At 39.4% G+C, this 27,725-nt stretch overlaps 2 protein-coding genes and 1 long non-coding RNA gene across 5 annotated transcripts in view; 2 read left to right on the top strand and 1 right to left on the bottom strand.

Annotated features, from left to right (window-relative positions):
• Positions 1-106: 106 nt before the first annotated feature.
• Positions 107-13,401, bottom strand: LOC136346946 (uncharacterized). The gene is made up of 6 exons (XM_066296518.1): positions 13,181-13,401; positions 5,847-6,061; positions 4,982-5,117; positions 1,726-1,859; positions 595-808; positions 107-322 (listed from the first exon to the last, which is right to left on the bottom strand). Exons 1-6 carry the CDS (start codon positions 13,233-13,235, stop codon positions 225-227), a joined length of 852 nt encoding a protein of 283 aa, XP_066152615.1. The 5' UTR covers positions 13,236-13,401; the 3' UTR covers positions 107-224.
• An 8,055-nt stretch (positions 13,402-21,456) lies between these two features.
• The window catches only part of LOC136345683 (uncharacterized), an 89,049-nt gene continuing 82,780 nt past the window's right edge, over positions 21,457-27,725 (top strand). For 2 of the 3 annotated variants that reach the window (XM_066294229.1, XM_066294221.1), the window contains exons 1-3: positions 21,457-21,616; positions 21,667-21,793; positions 21,915-22,164. In XM_066294229.1, the coding sequence (XP_066150326.1) occupies positions 21,509-21,616; positions 21,667-21,793; positions 21,915-22,138 (459 nt within the window). In that variant the 5' untranslated portion in view covers positions 21,457-21,508 and the 3' untranslated portion in view covers positions 22,139-22,164. Of the gene's footprint in view, positions 21,617-21,666; positions 21,794-21,914; positions 22,211-27,725 lie in introns of those variants that run through there. The other variant, XM_066294212.1, reaches the window with a different exon arrangement.
• On the top strand, positions 23,467-24,155 carry LOC136345478 (uncharacterized). The gene is made up of 2 exons (XR_010733152.1): positions 23,467-23,661; positions 23,708-24,155. It is a non-coding gene; the product is annotated as an uncharacterized lncRNA (long non-coding RNA).

The following is a 27,725-nucleotide window of genomic DNA, read 5'->3' as shown; positions in this document are numbered from 1 at the left end:
GCCACGCGATTAATCCAGTGCAAAGAGCAGCGCAAATTAGGCCTTATAAATTAGAGCTCATTCAGTCTTTTTCCATACGACTGGAGCCGGAAAAAAAAGACTACCGTTCAATAATAAACTTCTTTATTACTCACGGATTTTATACAGTAATTTACAAAACTTACACTACGGTATCACAGCTGACGAAATTTTAAATTAACATATTGAAAATTGTAACGAGTCGACTATGCTAGGTTGAGCCACATTGCAAGAAATTTGGGGATGAGAAAGAGGACCAGCAATGTCCAGGGGGGGTCTTGGGGGAACATTGGGGAGTCTGAGGCTGAAACAATAAGAAACATTTCTTAAACATTCCATTGATGAAAATTTAAGGTAAAAACAAAAGGAAAAATCCAACGTTATCGGCTGGCCCTCCGGCCCTAAAAAAGAAATATAGGAAGCTGCTCTGACATAATAATTTCCCAAACTCCTATCCAGAGTGGCTTTGTTATGGAGGGAGTCGTAAAGCAAATTGCCTGTAAAATAAAGGGGGAGGGTTATTTTTATCGTGCAGGGGGAGCAACATGAAATCACATTTATGCCTCAAAAACTTACCCCTCGAGGTGGTTTCCAAGAGTAGTACCTGCGGAGTGTCAGGCCTCACTTGCATTTCCATGCTTTTAGCTCTATAGAGTCTGAACAAGGTGGCTTCGCACCTTATTCTAAGTGGTTCCCAGCTGCCACCCACTCCGGTAAGCTCCAGTCTGGCGGTTCTCTTCTCCAGTTGGTCTTGGGTTTGAGTGATCCATTCGGAGGTGTACCCTGGAACCTGGAACAATGCGAACCACGCGTGAAACTCAATAACTTTTATTACGTCTCTTTTTCGACATTTTGGTTCATCCACGAGTATATTGAGCGAAGTATACTCAGAAGTGTTTCCACTATTTTTCTCTGGACAAGCTGAAAGGCGAAACTCATAAAATATTTCTACGAGCTTCTCAATGCTCAAATGCGCCAGTCGCCTGTCCCTTGGAAAGCTAATAATGCGGAACATTCTCATGTCTGCTTTATATGCGTTTACATTCCCGAAACGAGGCTTTCGCATTAAATAATCCCGCAGGCTGCAAGGGAAATGAACCGAAACTCAGGTAAACTAAGCAAGTTTTAATGAATTACTCTGAACTAAAACGTTTAGCGGTTTATATGTGGCGAATTTACGAGTCGACGAGTTTAGGTGATGATGTAGAGATGGTTCGGTGAAAGATATTGGGGCTTGTCGAAAATGAAAGGAGGATTGTAGCAAATGGAATTAGGAATTTAGACAAAGAAGATAGGTGCAGTGAGCTATGAGACTTGAATGGACTAGATGATAAATGGTGGTGATGATAATGTCGTTGATGAAGATAATGATAATGTTGATGAAAATGATGATGATGGTGATGGACATAATGATGATGATGATGATCAATTTTAATCCCCCTTTTTCCAAAGTCACAAAAACTTAATCAACATCGTCCGCTAAACAATCCAATATTGCTTTCTATGTTGGTTACGTAACGACCGTGCCCTAATCGCACACGTATAAAAACCAATCTTGCAAAGTTTTTCCCTGGCCGGCCAGTGGGCAATTTTCCAACTTTGGCTGACCGTTGACCATTGGGAAGTTTTGCGTCAGCACTGGGCCGGAAAATGCTCCGCTAATTGGCCATTGTTTCGATCCGAGAGACATTCCCCTTTTAAACTCACCTTTTCGTCGTTTACGAAGAAGGTGACGTTGCTCGCAGGGAACGAGGAGGGGGCCTCGCAGTCGGCGATCAGGGGCCTGCCGTGGTCCAGGCCCGATTTGTCGATTTTTACATGAGGAACTCCTGCTGGTACCACTGAAATGAGAAATGGAAAAAAAATTGTCAGAGGCAATAAAATTTTGCCGTAAGCAATCTTCCAACTAAAATAGAGACGATTTTGTACCTAAATCCGATTTTCACCGCTGCTCACGTTGTCCTTGAAAATTTTCAGCGATAATACTGGCAAAAGTGATATCAAACAATGCTGAGGTTGGCAACGTGTAAATATTGTAAATACCCAACATTGACTGTCTAGAGAGGAACCCGGGCACCATTATCTAGTTAAGCCAATTGAAGTTGCGTTCCATGTATTGGTGCAACTTAAGCTTCCGAAATTTAATCCTTCTGGGCAGACACAAACGTTTGTTCTATCGAGAAGAATACGGGACTCAGTATGACGGGTGCAAAGAGTCCTGTTTCCACGGCAAGGTTAAAACACCATATTTCACAGAACCTACTCCATTTTCGGGTTTAAAGTTCGAACAGAAAAGTTATGTCCTTGATTGCAGTTTCGGGACTTCTTAGGTCAACATGGCTTTTAAAGGTAAGTGTTCCCTTCAACAAAATCCCTATTCAGCTGGAAACATACGAAACAGAAATGTTGTTATGAACCTATAGACAAGCTATTGTCATAATTCACGTGGGAAAAAACGAAAGTAAGTAGATAAAATTTTATAGGCTCTTGTACTGAATCGTTAACAAGACATAAGGGCAAGGTACGGCAATTTCTCAAACGGACCGACAATTCACAAGCCCGGGCAATCGTAAATCTCCCTCCCAATACGCCTCAGATAATTGGACAAGACCGTTTCGAATTTATACGTCCACGGTTCGGATTTATTTGTCAAAATTGAGCAAATGTCCCGTGTGATTGCATCTTTTTTCTGCCCATGTACATGTCCAGTTCTCATGCCAGCTAACAGATTCAATTCCTCAGGCGGCAAAACACTAATGGCGTCAGCAGTTTCTTCTAGTATTGCACCAAATTGAATCATTAGCCGAGCTGTTAATCGAGTTTCCTTAGACTTCCGGTCATTTATCAAGGTATTATGTCGCGGACTGGAATGAGGGATGCGATTTAAGCTCGAACAAATGGGTCCTATTATGCGAAATGTACGTGTCAGTGCAGCGATATGGACGATTTGTCACTTTTGCCTGAAAATGAGCTGTCGCTCAAAGTAACTTGGGAATTATGAAGACACTAATGAGAAGACAAGTTTGAACATTGCGAGATCGGCGAAAGTTCAATTTCCGGACAGTTTCCACTAAAGAAGTGTCTATAGACACTAAAGTTCGCGAAATCACACCTACAAAACGCCCTGTTGTAGGCAGAGGACAAAGTCGAAAAGCAGGACATTTTTCGCTGCTATGCACACGAAGTTTCAGCGAGTGCGACAGAAAGGCGATTAGCCGTTTGGTAAGAGCGAGGGAGACGGGATATCGTCGTTGACTCGCAAGCGGAACACCTTAATTCGAGAATGGATTAAGGCACAAGAAGGGCTTGTTTTTCAACTGATGCTTTACAAAAAGTGCATTCCCACCGCAGAGCTTGCAGAGGTTATAATTAATTACATAACATGAAATGAAAAACATTAACAACATGAAAATTTCTCATGGAACTTGTTTTCGAAGAAAGCATTCAAATTTGCATGAATCCGCGTAATTTGCGTCCTCTAAAATCACGTAGAAGCACACCCCTCCTCGGACGAAGGCGTACTGCTTGCGAGTCAACGACGCTAGCCGATCGTTGACAAGGGAAGGGGCAACGGTCGCATCTCTCTCTCGCAGTTACCAATCGTCTAATTGCCTCTCGCTCGCACTCGCTAAAACTCTATGTGCATAGCAGCGAAAAAGGTACCGCATGCACAATTTAAGAAAGCTTTTCGCCAAATAATTCCAAGATAGAGTTACAATTTGAAAGAAACATTTCTATTTATTTTCCTTCTATTTTTCAATTTTTGATGTTATTTATTACTTAACCTTGTTTAGAAGATTATTAATGGCACAGTATTCCCTATCCTCAGCTCGTAAATTCCACTCCAACTGCGTTTAACTGCGCTATTATGAGTCCTTAAGAAAACATGGAGTAGGAATATAAATTATATTATAGCGTTTACTGCGAAGGGAGGCAGCTCAATGGAATTATTTACCTCTAACAACAGGCAGTTGCACAACTCCTACACATTTAACATTAATGAAAAACAAATATTCATCGCTATGGAAGGGAGCTCATCGATTGGCAAGTGGAAATCTCCATCAAACTGTAAAGTCATCCAGTGTTAACTTTGTTAATGTGCTATGGTCGTTACAGTGAACGTTGATTTACTGATTGATAACTATGTTCGAAACAGGAACTGATATAACATGGACATTGAAACTGTTTTCCTAAATATCTCAAAAATCACTCAACAGATGGCAACACTGCAAAAGTTTTAGCATTGAATTTTTCCGTCCCCAGTACGCCCCTGGTTTCCTGTTTGCCGCAGCAATAGTTCTGGCGAGACTGAGAGGTTTTCCTATATCAGTTAGTTTTGCTATTATTACTTTCAAACCGGGTCTTAGCGGGATTCAGCACTTACCCGTGAATTTCCCAGTAGAGGAAATTCAACCCATTTTCCCAGATCCAATAGCTGTGCTGAGGCTCAATTCAGAAAAAAGCTAAAGTTCAAGCGTTCTTGGTTAGAAAAGAATTTGTAGCTCGTAAAATTGAGCCTTCACTCCCATGTACTTACTTAGGTGGTAATAGGAGTCCTCAAAGCGTTAAAAAAGATATTTATAAAAACAGCGGCGTGCTGTGGCTGAGCCTAGAATGAAAACTATGACTCCTGGAATTCTAATACAGTTCTTTCTAGAGGAAGTAGTCAGGACCCTGGAGGTATTCAAAAGTCATTCCTTTGATTCCATAGAAAAAAAACGGCAGGGGCGTGCGGAGGCGAAACTTAGACGAAAACTAGTTTTCTTCTATAGGTAAAAAGCGTAACTCGCAAACTTTATGCCCGCCCGCTCATATATTTATCTCGAAAATATCTTTTATCCTTTCTATGAAAAGCAAGGGCACACGGAGCCCGAAAGCGGCAGAAAGTCCGCAAATTCAAATTCCATTATTAACAATTAATGTCTCAACCAACTACCAATCATTTCATTTCAAACACACTCACCCGCTACTGTCATAGTGGTTGACATCAGTTGCGTATGAAACAGCGGAGCATCAGCTGACACCTCGCACTGGAACTGTCCGGATATTTCTGGTCCCACTGACAGCAACGTGACACTGTTGGCATTTGACACTGACACCTGTAATGACCATTTAAACGTCCCTTGTCTTATGAACCTACACCTTTATTTTCTAATTTTATGACGTAGATATATCAATGTCAAAGAATGACAAGTGTCAGCTTTTTTATTTTTATAATGTATGTTCTTATATGATGTGAGATGTGATTACTCAGCCAAGATCTGTGCTTCGCAGTTCCGTTTTTGTTTTCTTCTATGGTTGCTGTGATGCTACGTCTCATTTTTCGCAAGTGTTAACTCTACGGGTACCCAGAATGGGAAAATTTTACTGTGTAATGAACAATAACATCTTTAGAATATTAAGTACCGAAATTGCCCTGCAGTCCGGTATTAGAAACACAATTTACCGATCTTTACATATTTTCCTTAGTGCCCCAAATAATAAAACGTTCAAATCCCGCTTAAGCAGTCGTCGATCTGTTATCGAGCCCTCTTCCCCAAAGCAGATATTAGCTCATAAAGTATGATTTAGTGTTCGAATATTTTTCCTAGCGGAAACAAAGAGAATAAAACCTGAAATATTGCCTCGGCTTAGGAAACTAGGAAAACATTCAAATGTTTTACTACCTTGGAACGAGGACTCGAGCTGAATTTTGACGAGTGCTATCTTAATAAATTTCCTGCTAGGTTAATGGATGCGAGAATCATTTAAATTTAGGGAAACGGGCGCTCTTTGTCACGCAGTATTACCTTTCAAAATTCAACAGTTTCGGAAGGCTAATTACTTACGTCCACACGTATTCCTTGAATGGGAAAAACCCGGATCGGGGGTTCTTCTTTTGGCACGTAGCGGTAGAATTCGGCGTTTTCGCGGTACCATTTTATCGAGTAGAGGGGAGCACTCTCTAGATCGTACTCACAGCCTAATGTGACCGAGTGACCGGCGCGCACAGCTTGAGGAACAGTGAGCGTCATGCCTTTCAGGGTCGAACTGGTGCGAATTTCTGAAAATTTTTTAAAATATATATTTCCAATAAATATTTATAAGAAAAGTCATTGAAATTCGGAAACTATGCGTAAAGCCCTGCTCCGGAATAAAACGAGAATTGCAGGGGATTTGGAGACACCCCTTCTTATTTAGTTCCAAAGAGTCCCTGCTTATGGGATAACAGCTCAATTACCACTGTATTTTATTATCCAATTAAAATACAGTGCACAGTACGGAACGAATTCAGTTTTGGCAAAACGGAAATACGCCCTGGGTAAACTATAATGAACGAATTACCCAATTAATTTTCTATATACACAGACAATCCTGCATCTGTCTAAATTTTTACTAGACAGAATCTAACGGAAAGACTTACCTTTCTCTGGCTGTTTTAGAGATGCTGAGCTTCAATGAGACAATTGGAAAACCCTGTATATATATCTTTTCATTATCGACTCGTCATATAGATTAAAGACGAATATGCACAACAATATCTAACTAGAGCACGTCTCCTATTGTTTTGGAGAAACCGCGTCCCAAAAGACGGTGAAAAATATAAATTCAATCTTTTAACAACTATCCAGGTCAAAAGTTGGCTTTTTATATAAAACTTCCCTGTGTACCTTTTTGATTGTTTACCAATTGTAATCTATGCAGATGATTACTAAAAGTTTGTAACTATATCTTCCTCTGGCGGTTTTCCAGATGCAGACCTTTAGCATAAGGATTAAATAGATCCCATTTAAGTTTGTATCTGCTTTCGTAGGCTGATCCCAACGTTACATGATTCTTCGAATTTGCTGATGTAAAATCCCTCACCAATGAATTCCCTGGAAATATTCACGCCAGAAACGATTGCCATCAATATTCGATCCCCCAGATTAAAAACATAACCCGTACTAAATACGGAAAAGCGGCAAATCCACATGCACCTACCGAATTTTAAATCATTATTCCCATTAAATCCTGCCCATTTCTCGCGTAAATCAGGCTTAACGGTTTACCGATAAGCAACCATTTATCTATCGATGGCGGTTTTGATTACCCCATCGTTTTCAGATTTTTACACAACCGTTGTGATTTGATATACATCAGCGGAGCTAATTTTCCTTTACGAGAAATTAGTCATAATCTGAAATTGAACAAATTAATTTGTGGTAAACGAAAATGTTTATTTTTGTGTATACGTGCGTGTGAAGTTAATTAAAAAATATTTTTGCAAAATAATCGCAGATTGTCTCGTCAGGCATATGTCGCATGCGGTACCTTTTTCGCTGCTACGCGCATGGAGTTTTACTGAGTGCGAGCGAAAGGCAACTAGGCGATTGATAACTGCGAGAGAGACGGGCGACCGTTTTCCCTTCCCTCGTCAAGGATCGGCTAGCGTCGTCGACGCGCAAGCAGTACGCCTCAGTCCGTGTCTGGGTGCAGTTCTCTGTGATTTTGGAGGACGCGGATTACGCGCATGCATGCAAATTTGAATGGATCATTCGCAAACAAATTCCATGATAATTTTTAACGTAAAGTAATCTCTACGAACACCACGGTAGAAATGATATTTTCAGGAGGCATCAATTGAAAAACCAATTGCCGGTCGACGAATGTTGTCTGCTTCTCTCGCACTTACCAATCGCCTATATTGCCTTTCGCTCGCACTCGCTCGCACTCCATGCGCATAGCAGCGAAAAAGGTGCGGCATAAATAGCAAAGGCTTTTGCGGAAATGCCAATTATTTCAAAACCTCCCAACTAATACATAGTTAAATCCCACTTTCTCAATTACATAAAAATCTGCAAATTGCTGCTCTTTCAGTTTTTTTTAATTAGAACTAAATGACCTGGACGTAATGCCTGCCATTTTGGATTTTTCCTATTTTAATTCCTCCGACGTGCCCGAAGGAAGATTGCTTAAAGTGGCGCCATTTATTCTCTCGTCTTCCTGGATTTTGCAAAGAGCCAAACTGTTTTCCTTATGCAAATGGAAAAAAGCGTGATGAAACTGCAATTAAGTTCGAAGTAAGCAATTGAGAATCTGGGTTAAATGTCGGTTTATCTGTTTAAATTGCCGTAATGGAATTTTTTTAATTGTCAACTGAAACTGCGTTTCTAAAATGCACATTATGTAATTTAGTATAATGTATAACGTCAACTCCTGATTTATATAATTTGATTTATATCTGCTCTAATCATTCGGCGAGTATCTGCTGAATTATATCACTGTTATTACACAGGGAGGCTGAAATATCATTAGCATAAATTAACGTTAAATTTTTAATTTAATTTCCATTAATACTTAATGTGCATTAATGGATTTTATCGGTAATCATCAGGTAAAATCAGAAATTGCTCTGTATGTAAATAAATTATTCAGGAGTAGTAGATTTAAATTGTTCGCATGCCATGAGCTGATATCAATTCCGGAACCGCAAAACTTATGACGGTTTTTCTGGGAGTTCACTATTATTTAACACTGGGAAATTCAATAAACAAGAATATATTTTTCTCACCTCTGCACCTCCCTCATATTCAAAAATATAAAGGGTTTCCATCAATCAGGCAAAAGAGCGGTGAGGTACACTGGGGGTATGGGTTGAAAGATGAAAAGTGGCGTTTTAGTATTCCGAGCATTGCCGAAACAAATTTTTCTAAATTTAAAAAATATGGCCCCAATTTTTCCAAAAACTTGGAAAAATGCCTCAGCAAAGTGGTTAAAAGATTTCTCGTGCATGATTTGTAGGTTTTAAATATTCCGCAACTTACTGTGTGCATGTAAGTGGCATTTAGATGCAAATTGCATAGCGTTGATTTTGGTAGATCGTAAATTGAATGAATAGAATTCCGCGCCAATTATTTCACTGACAACGAAACCACAGCTATTTACCTAATAGCTGCTTTCTGGTTTTAATTAAATGAAACGTATTCCAATAATTTGCTGCCTCACCAAAGAATTCCATACGCATTGAAATTATTTAAAACGCCACATTAATCATCTTTCTAAATTCAGTAGGAAAAGAAAAAAATAAACGTACACTGGGGATGAAAAATTCAATTCACCCACTCCAACACCATAAATAATGCAGGGCGCAACACGTAGTATCCCAAGGAAAACCCTCCCGTTTGACCCTACCGGTTCGATCCATTGATTGGCCCAGTTCCAAGCTCAATATTAACTTATGTAGGAACCTAAATATCCCATTCATAGAATGCATGAATACAGCACTGGCAATAATTTGTCATGAAAAATGCAAAGCGATTTTCCAGAAGGGGAAACGATTAATTTTCGGCACCAAAAAAAATGTGCGTGGGCCTTTGAATTTTCACAGAAGAATGCGCGATGGATGTGGAAACAAATTTTTTTTGTATGGAGGGGTGTTTCCGCTTTCATGTTGTTGTTGATTTGTTGAAGGACCATTGTGATTTTGGGCAAATAAAAGATGCAGCCAAGACGGGGTCCTAGTGAAGAAAAGAGCGTTTTCGTCGTTGCCGTTCTCAGCAATGACCTCCTAAAAACAATATCATAAATTCTATGAGCCCGGCACGAATATTAATTCACACTTCCGACATCAAACCATTTCCAGAAATGGAATTATATGTTTTGACATGAAGTTTTGAATGCTCTTTGACGAACATAAGCTCTCAAAGAGACTGATAAAGAGCCCTTATTACTATATGAAGTAGTATACACTTTCAGCGCTATTAAACCCTTATTGATGACGAAGCCTGTCAGTGACATGCATCGTATTTACTGAACGAATCGAGGCCAGAACTGACAGCAAGAGGGCCACATAAAGGGTTTTCAGGGACTGACAAATGACATTCATTTACTGAGTACTGTTTAGGGCTCGCATTTGGCGAAATTTTACTTTAAATTTCAATATTTCTTGATCTCTCATTGACAATACAACGCAGGCGAATTGAATTGCCCCAAAGGATCCATATCCGTCACCCAAGGGATGATTTATAATCCTCGGGTTTTCGCTTATCGATTCCCGATCTGGATGTTTTTCTCCGGAAATATTTCCAGGGCATTAAAAACGGGGACTCTGCTGCTTCTAAGTAAATACCACTACTTGACACCTTCCTAATAAATGAATAAAGTTATTTGGAAGGCCCCTCTCTAGTGACAGTTATTCTAGGCGAATGGGTAATTAATTAACATTCCCAAATATGTTTTACGGTTGAGCAGGTTTGCTACTACGTTTTGTCTCTTGGGGGGTTTGGGGCACGGTCGAAAGGGCGGTGGCGTGATTCCTAGTGCCTCGTATATTGTTAGAAGCTGGACGTGAGACCGTTTACCTTATTGCAGGAACGAAGTCATTCAAACTATTCGGAGTCGGTGAGTGTGCAATTTAGTGGCCGATAATTTTCGAAATGGACAAAAAAAAGTTTTAAAAAGTCCGTGGGGAAAAATTTAATCCCGTAAAAGGGAAGGTACTAGAGGCATCTACGGCACTAGTCTCCGCTAAATCACCTTGCCTTTAGCACAATCTCGGTGCGGCAGAGTGTGTTCTCACTTTATTTTTTGTTTAAAATGGTAGCACACCACTGGTCGATATGGAGCCATGTTGGGAATTTCCGTGAAAACGAGACTCAAAATACTCCTGCCCACATCAACATAAGTGCGGTAAAGAGCGCCTTTTCGCACACGAGTAAAATTTTCTAAATTTACTTAAAATTCCTGTGTTTACACTAAAATTTATTTTACAGTATAAATAATTAATTTAACTCCGACACGTTAAAACAATATAAACTGCTGCTCGAAAACAAAGCGGGTTGTTTGCTGCGTTATAGATTCGCACTGCAAATAAATAAATTAAATGTGAATTGTACATCACGAGTAATTTGAAAATATACCATGAATATATCAAAATTCGAAGATCCTCACTGGAATTTGATTCGATAAATATTCGATTACACACGAGCTCTTTTAGAGGCGTAGGAACGATCGCATGTAAAAATGCCGCATTAAATGTTTCCCATCTCTATTATAAGAAACAAATAATGGCTCCCTTTTATTATGGGTGAATAATAAAATTAAGCTTCGATCACTCCACTTTAAATCTAACTTTCGGACGTTTATTGTTATTGCTCAATAAATATGTTTTGACGATGTTTTATTGAAAAGTCGAGACCTTTATCTACGTGTAAGCTCCGCATTATTTTCCTTGGAGATGAAATAACGATAACTCGAACGCCAAGAAGCTGATACATTGCTTGGAAAATTCATGACTTTGTTTGTAATTTAAAACGTAAGTGGTAAATATCGAACTTGGTGAATTTTATATCAAAATTTCCTACAGATAGATAATTTGTTACTTATGGCGGAAACGTAAAGCCTGATTTAATGGAGAAATACCGGGGATATAATGGGGGCGATGATTTAGCATGCGGTAGATACACGTGGATTTCGCCTTTTCTCGGATTATTGAGATTTAGATTCGGTAATCTGGGATAAATCTCTTTACGCTTCGATTAAACTTAATTTCTTAAGCATCATCTTACTTTACTTGTCAATTTGCCACGTAAAGCGGCAATGATTTATATAATACAGTATCGGACGAAATTAAATTTTCTATCGGCAAATGTTAGTATTTTTTAATTAATGGCAAAAATATTAAAAATAACAATTTTCTTCAAATAAGTTAACATTTTTTTCTAAAGAACACTAATAATATTCGCATAGAGTCGCGCAACATCGGAAGGCCGTCGACGACATTCTCCAAATACTAACGGCATATAAATTGTGTCACAAAAAAATGTATATTTTTTAAAAAAACATAATTTTAGACTCAAAATGTCCTCTAGATTTAAAAAAAGTAAAAACCAATAGCTCAGTACATTTAAAAATCGAAAATCGAGGCCATTTCCGGTTAAACCGGAAGTGCTAGATAAACGACTTTCAAGTCAATCAATCAACTCTATTCTCACATAGCTTCCCTCCAAATTTCAACTTTCTAAGTTTAAAAATAAAAAAGCTACATATGCGAGGCACCATCTTGAATCACCCGGTATATAAATTTTTGAATTTTTAGCTGACCTCTCACTTCTAGTGAACATTTATTAAGGTCAATTTCATTTTGTCCTATACTGTATTTCAAGTGAAAATTTGAAGTCATTATTTTTCGCATCTTGGATATTTTAAACTGCGTTAAAATAACTTTTTCCGGAATTTTCCTATTACCCGAAACGCCACTGATTGATGCAGCTTCTATTTCGACTGATTTAAACCACAGGGACGTGGAGGGTTTCATTTTTTAGTTACAATTTTTCGAAACTGAACATGCCTGAATCCTCAAAGTTGTGTAAAATATTGAGCTACATGCGTCGGCGATTTGCCCCTCGCGTGAAGCGGCACTAATTCATACATTATTTTTCAAAAAAGAGTGAATATATCTACTCGTACGGCACGTAGCTAACTCAGTTTTGGTATAAAACATTTTAAAATATTTTCTTACCGAGTCTTAAAACATCTGCGAATAAATACTCTAAACCGTTTTGTTGGCCAATCTACGCCTGAGGTGAAAAGCCACTGGTTCATGTGAATGTTCCAGGGCCTAGGGAACCAAATCTGCTCTTTCGACCGGATAGAACTGCAGTGACGTAGATGACTCCATGTTGAAATTATAATTTTTCGAGACTGAGCATGTGTGAGTCTCCAAATTTTTATAAAATATTTTAACCCTCTTTTCTTTGCCAGTGTGGCCCTCGATTGAAACACCAGTAATTCGTACGATATTTTCAGAAAACAGAGGACGATATTTGCTATTTTGAAGGGTTTAAAAATCCAGAGGGGACACCTCAGAAAGGAGACAATAGAAAAAATATAACAAAAGCATGACGAACTGCGACTCCTTCTGTAGGATGTCAATTGTAATGAAATTTTCATGATAATTGAAGAAGTTTTTCATTTGCTACTCTAGAAAACTTATTTCTAAACTACTGAACCAACACATCTAATCCGAATAACTTCCGAACCTTTTCATTCATTATTAACCAGCAATGCTCGTAATTGCTTTTATGCATCCACATGCAGCAGGAAATTACCACGGCATAATAAATGCCCATAAATCCCTAACGACCCTCTCTCGTGTCCCTCTCGATTTCATTAACATCTATGTCCCCTTTAACAAACTTACTTTGGAAAAAAATGAACAAAACCATGAAAGCCGTGAACGAGTTCATGTTGCACATTATTCGGGTTTTCACATAGTGCCACCAACATCTTTGAAACAATCACTAGAGGGCATAACTAGACACTTCGTATACTCGAAAGTTCACGGCGAAGGGTCGGTTGAAAGTTTTACGTAAACGCGAGATATCCAGGGCATGTCGAAAATCCTCGGTGGCCCTTCGCACTTCCAGCTGGCAACTAAGCAACAAGAAAGAATTAGTGCGCGAATTTCTGCCGCGAATAGAGTAAGGCGCATGCGGAATTTGAGGGTTTTAATTTTGTGAGGGTTAGTTTGCTGATGGGGTGAAATTTGGTTTTGGAAAACTGGTTATATAAATTTATAAGAATCACTCGTAACAAAATAGCGCCACTTTTCAACAAGGGGAAAAGAACGCAATTGCGAAAGGGCCTTAGAAAATGGTCGATTGAAACATGTAGGAACACGATTGATACGCAATTATTATCATAGTGAATCTTAGATACCGTCACGACACAGTTCAAGTTTGATTTTTAACGGAATCGATTAGATATTGAACATTTTCGTTGTCGGACCGGTGAGTAGATACGTGGGAACATGACATATCTGCATTTGCCGAAGTAGGGAATCGAGAAAATTTGTTTAAGTATCCTGTTGTGTAGTTCGATGGAACTATTCGCCGCAAGAACAAGCAATTCATACGCAGATATTAAATTCACCAACTCAAGGAATACGTCGAACGTGGAACCGGTGCTTTAAAATGTCGAAAAAGAACGACACTGGGACTTATGAGGAGGGCCCCGGAAGGGCACGACCTAACGCTAAACGACACAAAAATTGGAAAATATTACATTATGTTTCAATATAGTCTCCTTTGAGATTGACACGCTTTTTCCTTCTTCGCCCTGTTTATGGTAAAAAGCTACGAATGCTCCAAAATAGGCATTCATCTCGCACTCCATCTCTTCATTATTGCCAAACTTCTTTCCGCCGAGCCATTTTTTCAGATTTAGAAATGGGAAATAATCTGAGGAGACTAAATCTTGCGAATAGGGTGGTTAAGGGAAAAGTTGCGAATAACGGCTTCAAAACAAACACAAATCAACGTAACACCCTCAAACTTTAGATATAAGCTTTTTCAGGTTATGTGGTTGTGATATAGGTAAATTTTTAACGAAAACGTCGCCATCTATATGTCAATTAGGATACTTCTGGAATTATCCTCCTATTTGATGAAAATCGAAGTCCCATCGCTGGAAAATTCAATTGATTTTAATTGTATCCATGTACAGTTTTGTAACCTTAATATTTAGATTTGAATGTCTAAATATTTTATAACTCAAAATCTCGAGAAAAGTTACTTAGATTTCTGACTTCATTTGAGCAAATTCAGGGAAGTACTAAATTAGCAATTAAATTGATTGAATTAATCTAATTAATTTTCAAATGTTTTATAGTGGTTTTGAAGCTTTTCTTTCCCGATCGAATCGGAAAAGAAATTTTCCGTTTCCAACGAAAAAACTATGCGACAGATTCAATTGCCAGAGGTGTCTGAGATAGAGGGAGATCGGATGACATCTAGTAGACGCCCTTCGAAAATAAATGCCGGTTCGGCTCCACGCGCCAACCGCACGCGTGCGGTAAAATGCTACACTACTGATTATCACACGCTCGAAGGAAACATTTTTTTGCGTTAATCACTCGCCTATGAAACCAGTTAATCGAAGCACGCAAAGCCCAGCTTAATCCCAGGTGGTAAAAACAATGAGACAAAAGCGACGCGGTCGTATTGAACGACACCCCTTAATCCGCGGATTTAAACACCTAAAACAACCGTAATGCTCCGTTGGTTTTATTAGAACGAGAAGGACGAAAAGTTTCGTAATGGGCTCTTTATTGGCTAGCATCGTTCGTTTCGGAATAATAGCTTTAAAGGCCAATAAAAGTTATTATGTACGTAATTTATTTGACTGTAATGTTCCATTAACTTGTTAGGGGCAGTTCGCTAAGAGGTCTTCGACGAATTTTAGTTTTGATGTGCTGCATTACCAATATTATGGTCCGGGTACTCGAGAAATTACTTATTTTCTATAAAAATTTTTTTTTGAGAAGTTTCTGCCAGCCTTCTTCTGGGAAACCATCGTAAAACTTCCCTGAATTTGATAAAACCGTTTCAGATTCCGACGGAGCGATAATGAGAAGAATAGAGCGAAAGAGGCAAAAAAGTCGAAAAGTTACGTCGCGAGATTGCGAAGGTTTATAAACTTTTAAGACGGTTTTCGTGTCTGCGCGACCTGAGAACTGGTATATAAATTTCATAAATCTGGCCCAGATTGCGTTTGATACAGGAGATTTATGTGTCTTGTTACTTAGCCTTAAAGCCCTTAATGGCCCCACAACAACCACCTACGATCCTTCAATATCTGATAAACTCCACGAAAGCAACGCATTTGTTCCCTTATGACTTTTTAATACTTCGTAATGATGGTTCGCGTCACAATCGAACTTGTGTACATTGTAAACAAGCGCCATTTTAGTGATCCTGATGAAACAACTGCAATTTATTAACCGAACTGATTGTGCCACACTATTGGAATTGCCTAAATAATTCCACAAATACATGATAAACCGAGTAAACAAGGATTATTGTCATTAGAACAATGCCTGATCGGCAGCATTGTTCTCAGTTCGAAATGTAACAATTACTGGTATTGTGGCATATCGATGTAACGTAGTGCGCTAATTCCATCTTGGTGTTGCGAAATGGGAATTAATTTAGCTTTAAAATGTAAAAATCTACGTCTGGACAGTCTAGTATCTCTGGCCCGCAAAATTATATCCTAACAATATTTACATCCCAGCCAGGCCTTCCCTCTCTAAGAGAGAATAATTACCCCAGATTACTTTGCAACTTTATAGTTATCCATTACGCCCCTCACTTGCGTTGAAAAACTTTTTAAGCTCCCCATAAATCCCCCACATCTTTATTAAAATACCCACTCAAAAGCCTCCTTTTCTCCTGCACACGAGAATTATTACATTTCTCCAAATTGCCAAGCATTCATCACAGGATTATCTCCTGCAACGTTAAGCAGATTTGAGTGTTTTCTTGTCTGACTACCTTGCTGCAAAAGCATCTCACACCTACGGGTACGTTTTAGTTTTATACTGGCTCTAAAACCTAAAGTTTTGAACCCCAAACTATCCCAGTCCAGATACCCCCAGTACGATAAGCGGTTTTACTCTGAAAAGGAGAATTAGTAATTGATGAGAGATTTAAATTCTCGCCCTAAGGGAATTGGAACTTCGGGGACAGCGGATTGGTGCAAGAATCAATAGTCCTCTCGGGGCGATGTGGCGGAATGGAATGGCCCTAAGGGATTTAGGGGTTGAAATGTCTTAATCCGGAGCCGTTAGTTTATACACGTAGAAGTGAGTGGTTAGTTTTAGGGAGGAGCAGGACGAGAGTTCCTTTAATTATATTGGGTTCGATCAATGTTGAAAGTGTCGAGATGAAGAGGTTTCCTGGCAGGTGAAATTTAAGATAAGTGTCACTTTCATGAATTATTTCACGGCTGTTCCCACGAACTGCCTTACGACCGCTTATTTCGACGCCCCATATTCAGCTCCTAAAAGTTTCTGTGGATATTTTGCGCTAGCGTTTATTCTACCGAGTTATGCTCCCACGTACTCCTTTTCGTTCTTGCCCGTCGTAACTCACTGCCACAAAATTTGACTCTAGTGGTCACCTCCTATCTACTCTCTGACAGAGCGTACAGCTTTTTTCATACCAATTTTCAAGATTTATGTTCGGCTTTTAAAATTTTGTACGAAATTTCAACGATCACTTTAGTCCCACCGAACCGCTCTTTTCTTGTTTCTCAATATTAATTTTAAGTGAAAAATCTAAGATATCCCGTTAATTCTGCAAGTTATGCTCTCATGTGGTAAAAGTGACTTTTCATCTACGGCCCTTTCACATAATTCTTCCGAATGGCTTGAACAGGAAGTTATATTAAATTTTTCCGATTCAATAGGTTCGCCGTTCTGTTCGATTCTGATTTATTCCACATAAAAATTTGAAATTTCGAATTCAGTTCTCGATTTCCGTAAATACGAATAAGTCATGTTCCCACGCACTCAATGGTCTCTCGAGGGAACTCTGACCGTTTCTGTGAAATTCAACACGACAAACCTGCTGTTTGCTTGTTGTCGGTAGGCTTGTCAGAGTCGATGTAGCCAACTTCCATGCTTTTCCAGTTATTTCCTTCTTTTTTAACTTGTTAATATCCAATAAATATTAAACGAGGTTGCTAATGAAGTTTCCAGAACAACGCAGCAAAATTGAGTGTCGAGCTCTAATTAAATAAAACTTTGTGAATTGAAACTGGAAGCGACGTTTCAATAATCCGACAATAAAACGGTCCCGCAATAATGAAAAATAATCCGCAAGAGCTAATAAATAGTAAAATTAATGAGGACATTCGCGCCCTTGTTATGACTATTTGCATGCAGGCCGGACTATTATTACGTCCGGGGTTGCATGTGTTTTATTATTGTCCTGGGGACATTAATTGTACGTAGCATTAAACCAAACACTGTATCGAGTTATAAATAAATATTTACCAGGATATTGTCCATTACAACGCCGCTCTACCGAAATGGGGTTCGCGCATATGAAGCGAATTCAGTTTCAAATTCCTGCGATGTTAAAAGTGGAAAAATTTTGCCTTAAGGTATCAAAGTTGCATTTTATCTCTAAGTCACTAAGATTAATTAAATTATTTTACATCAAAACCACCTGGACGTCGTCGTGATTCACAAGGAACGAGACGCTACGTTCAGAAAATAACAGGGCTACAGCGCTATGGTCATCTTCATTTATCCCAAGATCAAACGAAGAGGTACTTGCCGAAACAAATCGTCAACCAAACAGCATTCGGCGAAGTCAAGCTTGAAGTGCTGAAGTGCTCGGCTCCTGTAAATTTCCTGAATGCGCCTAAAGACACTCAATCTGGAATAATCCAATATCTCAAAATCCACACTTGCCTGGACAATCATTACAGAATTCATCTCCAAATAGCATGCAGCTCTGCTTTATCCAGGAAATCAATCCCGTATTATTGTCTCTACACTGAGCGAATTTCCAGGATTATCGGCCAAAGTTCTGGAGATTTATCTCAGCAATTACCTGGAGTCGCAAATTGGGGTATGTCTTTGAAGCTGAGACAACTTAGGGCCGATTGGCTTGGGTTTTATGGCCCCATTCGGCTTCCATGTCTGTCATTATTGGTGAGTAGTTTATAGGAGTTTGTGTACCATTGATTTGAATACTGTTTAAGGCGATTGATGGCAGCAATGGAGATTTAAGAGATTTAAGTCTGGAACGGGCGTTTAGTGGAAACATTTATATCTGGAACGAGGAAGAGTTTCCGTTTCTCAATAGCTCAAACGAGATGGAATCGAAAAGTTTAGTTAGTAATCGTGCAAGTTGTAATCGGACTTGTTCGTTTGATATCTTACTTGATTACAATTATTGGGGGCCAGGAACAAAGGGGCTCAATTTTGCTTCGAAGATGATGAAGTCCACTTTAGAGATTTTAGCAGTGGCTATTGGTCTTCCTTTGCTCGAAAAAGGTCCAGAATTATCTCTCGTGACACCCATAATCTTCGGTCGGTTAATAATCCCCCTTTTGACTTGGTTTCGTTGAAGTCCAATAGCTTCAGCTGTCTCGTTTTATAAAGCACTTGATCATAGTTATTACGAGCCAGGAACGATATAATCCTATAGTATATTTGAAGATGAAGAGAAATCATTCCTAATCCAGAGCTCTCAATTCGCCCCGCTTTTATTTGTTTCCTTTTGCTCTCCTTCAGAATTAGATCTCGTGATCCCTCTGTGCTTCTAGTGGTTAAACATTTTAAAACTCAGATCTCCACTATAATGGAACAAAATAATCCAAATTTCTTCGTTTCCATTCTTTCAAGCGCCTCCTCATCAATCATAGCAAAATCCCAGTAAAACCACCCCTCAGAGACATTTAGTTCTGCGCGCGATTTTTCCGCTCATTGTTCCATTGTCTAGCTTTCATATATCCCAAAATTTACAACCACTTTAGTACATTGAGAAGCGCAATTCATTTACTTACAAGGGTGGATAATGCTTGTGCAAAATTGCTCCTGTCGCACGTATGTTACCGCTGAAATGCCTGTTTTATTGCTCACTGAGATTTAATGCCCCGATCTAAGACTGGAAAATAACATAGTGTGGGTGGGTGTAATGCCCACTCTCAGTTTATTAATTTTCAAACAAAAGGCCCGTTTTCGATAAACTGGAAATTACATTAACTTGTATAATTAAAGCTTAATCCGGGAAGTTTCCAGTTTTCTTCTCGGTGCTGGAACATTTCCATTTAGCGAAGCCCTTGACGACCGAGAATGACTCTCGAAAAAGGGTCCTCGTGTACAATAAAATTAATACGACGTTTCTTTGGGACTGAGTTATTAATTTTAAGGATTCTTTTGTTGTTTGCGAACACTTTATTGTTTAAGGCGCTTGCTTTATTGTAAAGCAACGCATTGTATTCTGAAGGCCATGGATTACTCCATACAATTCGATATGAAGATAAAACTGGAGCTAAAATTCCTCATTTTCTCTGCTTGTCTGTGACAGGTCATTAAGGCCTTCTCGCAATTCGGGGATCGATAAACTAAGAAGGACGTTAATTAAAAAATCTGTTACATTTCTTAATTAAGTGACTCTTTGTTCCCTTGGAACCCGCTCATTTGGATGCAAAGCGGCCATTTCGAATGCACTGTTTAGCGAAATGGCGATCTTAATCTTGGAAAATGATGTTTAAGGGACAGAAAGTCGTTCTAGGTTTATTAAAATTGACCCAAAAATATTGTAGCGAAACGCGATGTCGTTTAATCCCCTGGTTTAAAAATATTTGGGGACCCTTGCCACGCTAGTGGAAAGCTTAAAATCGCATAAATTGACAGAGCACAAAGTGTCAGAAATTCGTATAACCTCAAGATTAAAACGCAGGAGCGTCCCTAGAGGGGTCGAAAAAAATTCATCAGCAGAAAACCAGACGACACACGCAGTTCGTTCCCACGTTTCAGGTTGAATGCAGACACCTTCAAAATCTTCTCGAAATCGTCTTGAAAAGTAGCAATAATAATCTTCTCACAATGTGGCAATGCAGCGTTATGCGCTTGTTCCAGAGGCTTGCGCAGCATTGGCTTCGTGACTGAAACTCTGCGCTTTTGTTTCTTACCGATTGGCTTTGCGGCATTGCCGCGGTTCGCGAATTTTCCAGAAGTTACTCACCGTCTAAAACTATATTTCAATAGGCCGAAATTAAAGTCTCTTTGACACTTATAGAGTCTTCCGCCAATTTTTCAACAGATAAAGCGGCGATAGCCTCAAAATAAGTCGACCGAAGAGAGGTTTGGATTAACTGTGCTCCTACCTTGAAGTTTCAATTACTTCTCTGAACATTTCGAACATAATATTCCGGCGTCACATTCTTGAAGGGTGCTTCATCCCCCCTAACAGCGTTCAACATTATTATTTTAATATGCAAAGAATATTGTCATCACTTATTTTAGGTTTGGAGGGTTGGAGAATCGAAACTAATGAAGTAAGCAAGTGTTGATTTTCCGGATGTAAAGTCCTGTTTTATTCCGCGATAGACAAGATTGAACGAGATGGCGAGAATCGTTGCTCCTAAGTGGAAATCAGTTTCAGCAACAGCCATCAAGTTATGTGCAGTATTTATTAGGAAAAAGTTTTAGGGGAGAGAGAGGAAAAAGAGGTTTAAACTGCGGATTATGTGGCCGAAAAGTTTGGCGTTTTAGCAAGTACAGTAGGAACTTTGAAATATGTTTTGAGGCTAAAATTCATTCTAAAATCCGCAAACCGACTTCATTACAAAAAGGAAATAAAGCGTCTTCCAACATGCGAAATTCTAAAAGGAGGCAGGAACGCGCCCCACATTGTGGAAACTGTAGGAGGCCACACAATCAGGGAAACTCTAGAAAAATCGTAAAAATGGCAAAAATTCCTCAATCTGAAGATCTTTGCTGGATAAGAACCCTTCATATTATGAACATGTCTAATTAATCATGTGAAAGTTGCAAGATTTTTGGAATAAATTTCGCTGAAAATAGACCTATTTTCAATTATCAAATCATTGATTAAACATTTCAAATGATACCAATAGATTAATGATTATCACAAAGTAAACCCTCATACATAAAATCTTCTATAAACGTTCGGATAGAATTTGAAATTCCTTAAATCAATTTAACATGCAGCTGCTTTCGTTCTTGAGCATCTTTGCGGTACTGGCCGTGGTACTGGGCAATAATCCTCCATTTCAGAACGACGATTTCGAATACTTGCTTTCAAATATCAAGGTAAGGTTTCAGTAATTGAAAAGCGATTAAATGATTTCAGGGTGTTTCAGTTACCTTATTTAGAAGCATATGCCGCCTGTAAACGTTACGGGTATACCATGGCTGTTGAAAAATCTGCAGAAGACACTGTAAAGATCAACAAGGTTCTCTTGGAGAGTACGGACCTAGTTAATGAGAGTAAGTACCCATTGAAGAACGTTGACGTTTCGGGAAAGAATCGGCAAATTTGTTACAACAAAATTGCTGACAAATGATAGCTAGCAAGTACCGATTTCTCACGAGATTTCTTATTTTCCAGGGCATTTCCTCGGAGGTATCCGTGAGAACAGCGTAGTCTTCCTGAACCAATGGATGTGGCTGGAACAAGGGGAGATGTTCAACTATACGAACTGGTATCCCGGGGAGGAACTCAGCTACGATTGCCTTTCGAAACATGCCGTCAACAACACTGGCTACGAAGGTGAATGGTCGACGGATATCTGTACCGAAGCTCATTATTTTATTTGTCAAAAGAGCTTGTAATTAGTTAAGAATTGTAAGGGAAATTTGTAAAATTTATGGCCGCAAATAATAAAGCTTAACGGCTGAAACCAAGGAGTGGCTCTAAGGAAAGTAACCAGTGGCGGGGCAATTAATTTTCAAAAGAAAGACATCGGAAAGTTATTGTTTTCAAAAATGTATGGATCTTATAAGGCCGAGACGCCAATGACTTGCTGTATTTTTTATTTGAAAAACATCCACAATAAGCCTGTAAAAGCAGGGGCGTACGAAGTACGATGGATGTTCCCTACATATATCATATTAGTTCGGCAATTTGCTAGACCTTAAAACATCGCGATGCCCCCATAGTTCGGGACGTGCTTAGTGCAGTTAAGGTTCTATATAACCTAAAGGTCTTTAACTTGCCTAACATTTTAATTAACAAAAATAATAAAAACCGGGAATAAAAAAGATGACAGAAGAAGGGTCAATTATTTGGGGACATATGCTGGGCCCTAAAACATCTGTGAACATGTGATCAATGGGGTACTGCATACTGAGCAAGCCTGCGTGAATTTGCCCCGCGGCGAGGCCGCTTGGTGTGAACTCACCACTCCACGTTATCAGGAGTGAGGAAATTTTGCAGTTAATCGCTCGTAATTTTTCCCATTCATCGCTATCTTTTCGTAACATAAAGTAAAAGTGACCAATTGGCAATGTCACTGTTCTCAACAACTCCGAGGCAGCAACTTTAAGTTTGTGCAAAGTTTACAAAGCATTTTTCTACAGTAAATTTTGACATCAAGGCTGCAGCAGTACCGAGAGTACCCAACGCACCGCCAAGTATTCGGGATTCGTGGAAATATTCGTACATTTTCGAATTTTTCCAATTTTCTTAGGTTTTGAAAACGCTGAGTTGGTACCTGAAATACGTACGCTCTGGTCATTTATAACGTCGACGGATCATTCATAAATTTTATTTGGAAGTTTCTCCTCTCTCCTGTGTGTTTCTCCACTAATAGGATTCAAACCCGCGTCGATTATATTTTGGTAAAATACAGAAAAATATCTCTGAGGATTTTTATCGATAGATATCTCAACGTATCCATAAGAGGTAATTCTTATCATTTGAGGTCGAGAAATTAGTTCAAGTTGATAATAACCCCAGCATTCGACCCGACTTCGACTTACTGAGATATCTATCTTAAGTCAACAAACATCTTATCTTAAAAGCATTGTTTTTCTTTTCGATAATAATATTAATGGCTTCTGTTACCAAGAATCGTATCTAGGGCAAGCTCCTTAACTTCTTATCATCTGAAGCATCCATATATGTATATACATGTTTAGGTACAAGATAACCGTATAAATAAACCTGAGGTTGGTTGTTGTGAATACTGATCAACAACACACGAGCCCAAAATGATGAAACTTATAGCTGTTTTTACCGTCGTAGCTGTGGCGGCAGCTGGTGAAAGCCCCTTCCAATTTATAGCTGATATTGGCAAATACCTAGTTTTCGGCAATCCAGGGAGAGAAAAATCATGAAATCACAATTACACAACGTAAGAAATTTCAATATTAGAGCTCCTTCATGAATGCTAATTTCAGGTGTGAGATAAACGGATGTCAGTTAGCCAGAGAATGGTCTTGCAGGCGATACTGCAAATATCAATATGACCATCACTGTAGGTGAACAGAATGTTACTGGTGGTACCTAAACTTATATTTATATACAACATTCAAGAGGGCAAGAGTACCTAATGCAATTTTCCAACTTTCAGAGCATTACCTAGGGAGATATCTTCGATCAGAGCATTGGGACGTCCCTCCCCACTGGGGTTGGGTAGTCATACAATGAAGTCTTCCAGTATTCCTTTTGGTAGGCCTATCCGTCAAATGCCGGTTTGTGTCGTGTGATTAAACCGCAAGTAGAACCAAAGGAGATTTCAAATGGGGTGTCTCGAATTGCTTTAAACTTCATAATTTCATATGCGAGTGTCTATGCAAATAACCTGAATTTATATTCATAATAAATCAATAAAGTTTATAATTCGTCTTTTTGTTGATTTCGAGATACCGTCTCCAGTATTTTATTTAACGCAATAGCAAACAAGTCTAAGAATGAGGTGAATGACCTAAAACTTGTGGTTCGATTCATGTAAATCCAAAAATATTTTTATTACCCGCCACTGAGTTTTCATACGATAATTGTTCTAACAAAAACTGTACTTTGCAATGTCTCGTTGACTATCACTTTTAAATGAGCTTCATTTAACGGTGCTTAATATAATAAAATATCATCGGCAAGTGTTGTTCAGTTCTCAGTGGAGAATCACGGAAATGAGTTTCATTTTTAAATTATTCAAATCTCGCAAAGACATCTTGTACATTGTCTACTTTACATCACTGAGTTTAGCATTTGTACGCCTCTGCCTGTCAATACGTCTATGCCTTCCAATAATGAACGCCCTTCTGTCTCCAATCTGACGTTTCCTGATACGCACTACCCACCACTGCCTTTCGGCAACTGTGAATATTATTTTCGATACCTGCAATATTGAGAGCGCAGGTAGCGAAAGACAGAGGCGGCATGCCGAGGAAATGGAACTAAAATTAAATTTTCAGCATCTGAAATTTTTAACAGCAAACTTATTTCCCAGCGGATGATGTACACCACTGTCCTTTTGTACGTACAAAACCAGCTCAGGTGAGAACATAGGAATTGTGGGAGTGGGAGAAAGATCGCATAAGGTTTAGTGTACCTGCGACAAAGACCAATGAAGTGGGTTACGCGGGTGACAGTTGATGTGGGCGGAGTCGTTCCGGTGTTCGCCGGATCTCTCACCGTTTGAGAATATCCATTCATAGTAAATTCTACTCACGCTTTAAACTCGTTTTGCATCGTTATTTATTTATAAATTACTGCACGTTTGTTCATTATCACATAATTTAGTAACTCCGTTAAAGAATATGACGATGTGGATTCGCTGGTATTTGGATGTTTGCTTAAACGCGCTGAGTTATCAAGCTTTTATATACTTTTTATCAATTTGCGTTGCTAATTTTTGCTCCGGTAGTTGTTAAAATTACCATATCCACGAAGGCAGCTAAATCGATACTAATCTAAACATCGAAGTGGAGACGCCGGCCGGATTGGCTCCGCCCACTTCGTTGTTGGTCTTTGTCGGAGGCATTTTCAAACTGGCGCGATCCTCCTCCCACTTGCACGATCCCTATGTTTCCACTTGAACTGGTTTTACCTGTACAAGGCGAGATGTTCATAAGATTATCTGTTAAATGGGAGAATATCAACTCGATATTTCAAAAGTCAAACTCGTATTGAGGGGATATTGCAAATGAGCAAAGTGTAATCAGGTCACGCAAACTTTTAGGTTAATTGCGGCTAAACCGAGTCAGTTAGGGGTGGCTAATCTATTCGAAACATCACTGTTTAACAATTTAAAAAATTAACAGAAGGACTCGTATTCATTTTAAACTTGCTTAGGTATCGTCAGTATTATCATCTTCACAAACAAAATGGAAGATAGCGGTGTGCGAGACCGAATATCAAAGCCAGGAACAGTTTCGTCAAACGATCACCTCGGGTAGCATTCACCGGGTACCAATTGGAGTATTCTAAAGGGCTCCTGATTTGAATCACGTGCATTCGCCATTAAACACGCCCGCCCTTTGCTCGAATCCAATGGCCAAATCAGGATTCATGTCTTCAAATGTCTCCATTGGACCATTCTCCACAGAAAATTCACAGTTGCTCGACTGGACAGAGGCCAGAATGATATTCTCAGCGTCTTCGGCACTTCTTCCAACAGCCAGAATGTAGCCATATTGTTTACAGGCCACCAGAGTTTCCAGGAAGCATTCCAGTAAATCATTAAATTCCGTATACTCGGCCTTAAATTTTCAATTTCTTACCGCAATGTTAGACACATGGTGATCGGTTCAACCTGCAGAAAAAGAACTACTAAAGAGGTGCTTCAAATTGGAGGCAAACACTGTTGGGAGTGTGAGGAACAGGACTATATTAGACACGACCGTGGTGATTTTAGTGTTGATCACAAACGGACCTGGAATGTTCTGGTGAAAATGTGACACGATAAGGGATCTGAGGGGGTGATGGAGTCTTTGGTGCATTCCCACTTGAGGTAACAGCAGGGTTTGTTCCTGAGGTTGTTGCTTCCAACTGAGAAATTCCTTATATTTAAATCGAAAAGGGGTACGCCCTCCAAGTCCCGAATGGGATAGAAAGGATTGTGTGATGTCGCTTGGTCCAGTCAATAAATTGATGACGCAATGAATGATACAAGTTCTGCGGAACAATCTATACTATGTAATTTGAATGAATAGCACTGGGTACGCGTGAAAAATGTACTTTGCCATTAGGAACAATTTTCGTTCCAGCTTTGAAAGTTCCAATTTGAAAATCCCAAAGTTAATGTACGCCTGTGTTGGGTAATTTCCAGTTTTCAGTTATCAGAGATGCCATAAATTCGTCTCTCCCCTGCGATTCTATCGTTCAGCCTTGAGGTGACGAAAAGGGAATCGAAATGAGCTCTCGGTGATTTAAGGGTGACATCCCCTTTCTCAGCAAACGGGGAGAGCTCAACTATCAATTTCTTATTTAGCAGTAGACAACTTTGTAAGGTTGAAAGAATGTGGGCATGGCCCCTGCTTGCAAGTGTCTCGGTCCGATCCATCAAGTAAGGAAGACCGATCTACGGGTTCATAGATTTGTATCGAATTTATTTCTCTCTCTTAAACAAGTTGAACGGGAGTTGACTACCGAATCCCAATCAAGCTCAAATGGGGGGAATTAGTCAGGACTTGAAAATTCAGTACTGCAGCTGGAGGTGCTCCTGACGCCGCTGCATGTAACATTAAGCTGTTTAAGACGATTTATATCGCCGTAGCTGCCGGATTGCTCACACTCGGCATCGCTAAGTAGCTTGAATATCCCATGTCCTTATTAAAATCAGAGGTGCGCTTTTTTAGGCCTCCACTGGGATTTTGCTAAACTGCTGAATAGTTCTTACCAATTACTCTTAGGGTTGTACCATATTTCTCTCAGACATTCCATCGGCATGGGTGCCCCATATCTCGTACAGATATCTAATTCAAACATTCATCCATTAAGGATTTCGGCAACGATTGCTGCGCAATTTCTCCTCTTAAAAGTCCTTTGACCCCAACTAATTACCCCGCTTTTTACTAAGCCAGAACCTTTAATTACCCTAATCGTCCAGACTCAACATGCAGCCTAATACTGCCCTATCAAAGCGTCATTAGGTCGGATTTTTTGATATACGGCACTGCAATGAGGGGTTCCGGACACGCAATAACACACGGAACAATGAGTTTTTCCCTTTTATGTCTCGAAAAGAAAGCGATACTGCCCTTTGCCCGGCCTCGGGCACATAAAATTATTCAAAAGGGCCCCCAGTTTAGTAGTTCAGGCCTTTAAGGCTTTAGATTGCGCTGAGCCAGGTGGCAAAAAGCGAAAGAGGCTTGCGAATGACATGAATGTATTCCCGAAAATATTAATTAATTTGCTTAGAGCCGGGGCCTTTAATCTCGGGTTAAAAGGCCTTAATTTTCGAAATAGTTTAGT

Source organism: Euwallacea fornicatus, chromosome 2 (genome assembly GCF_040115645.1).
Source record: "Euwallacea fornicatus isolate EFF26 chromosome 2, ASM4011564v1, whole genome shotgun sequence".
In the NCBI taxonomy this organism is placed as follows: domain Eukaryota; kingdom Metazoa; phylum Arthropoda; class Insecta; order Coleoptera; family Curculionidae; genus Euwallacea; species Euwallacea fornicatus.
Note: the sequence above shows the minus strand (reverse complement) of the source record. Positions and strands in the feature narration are given on the sequence as shown.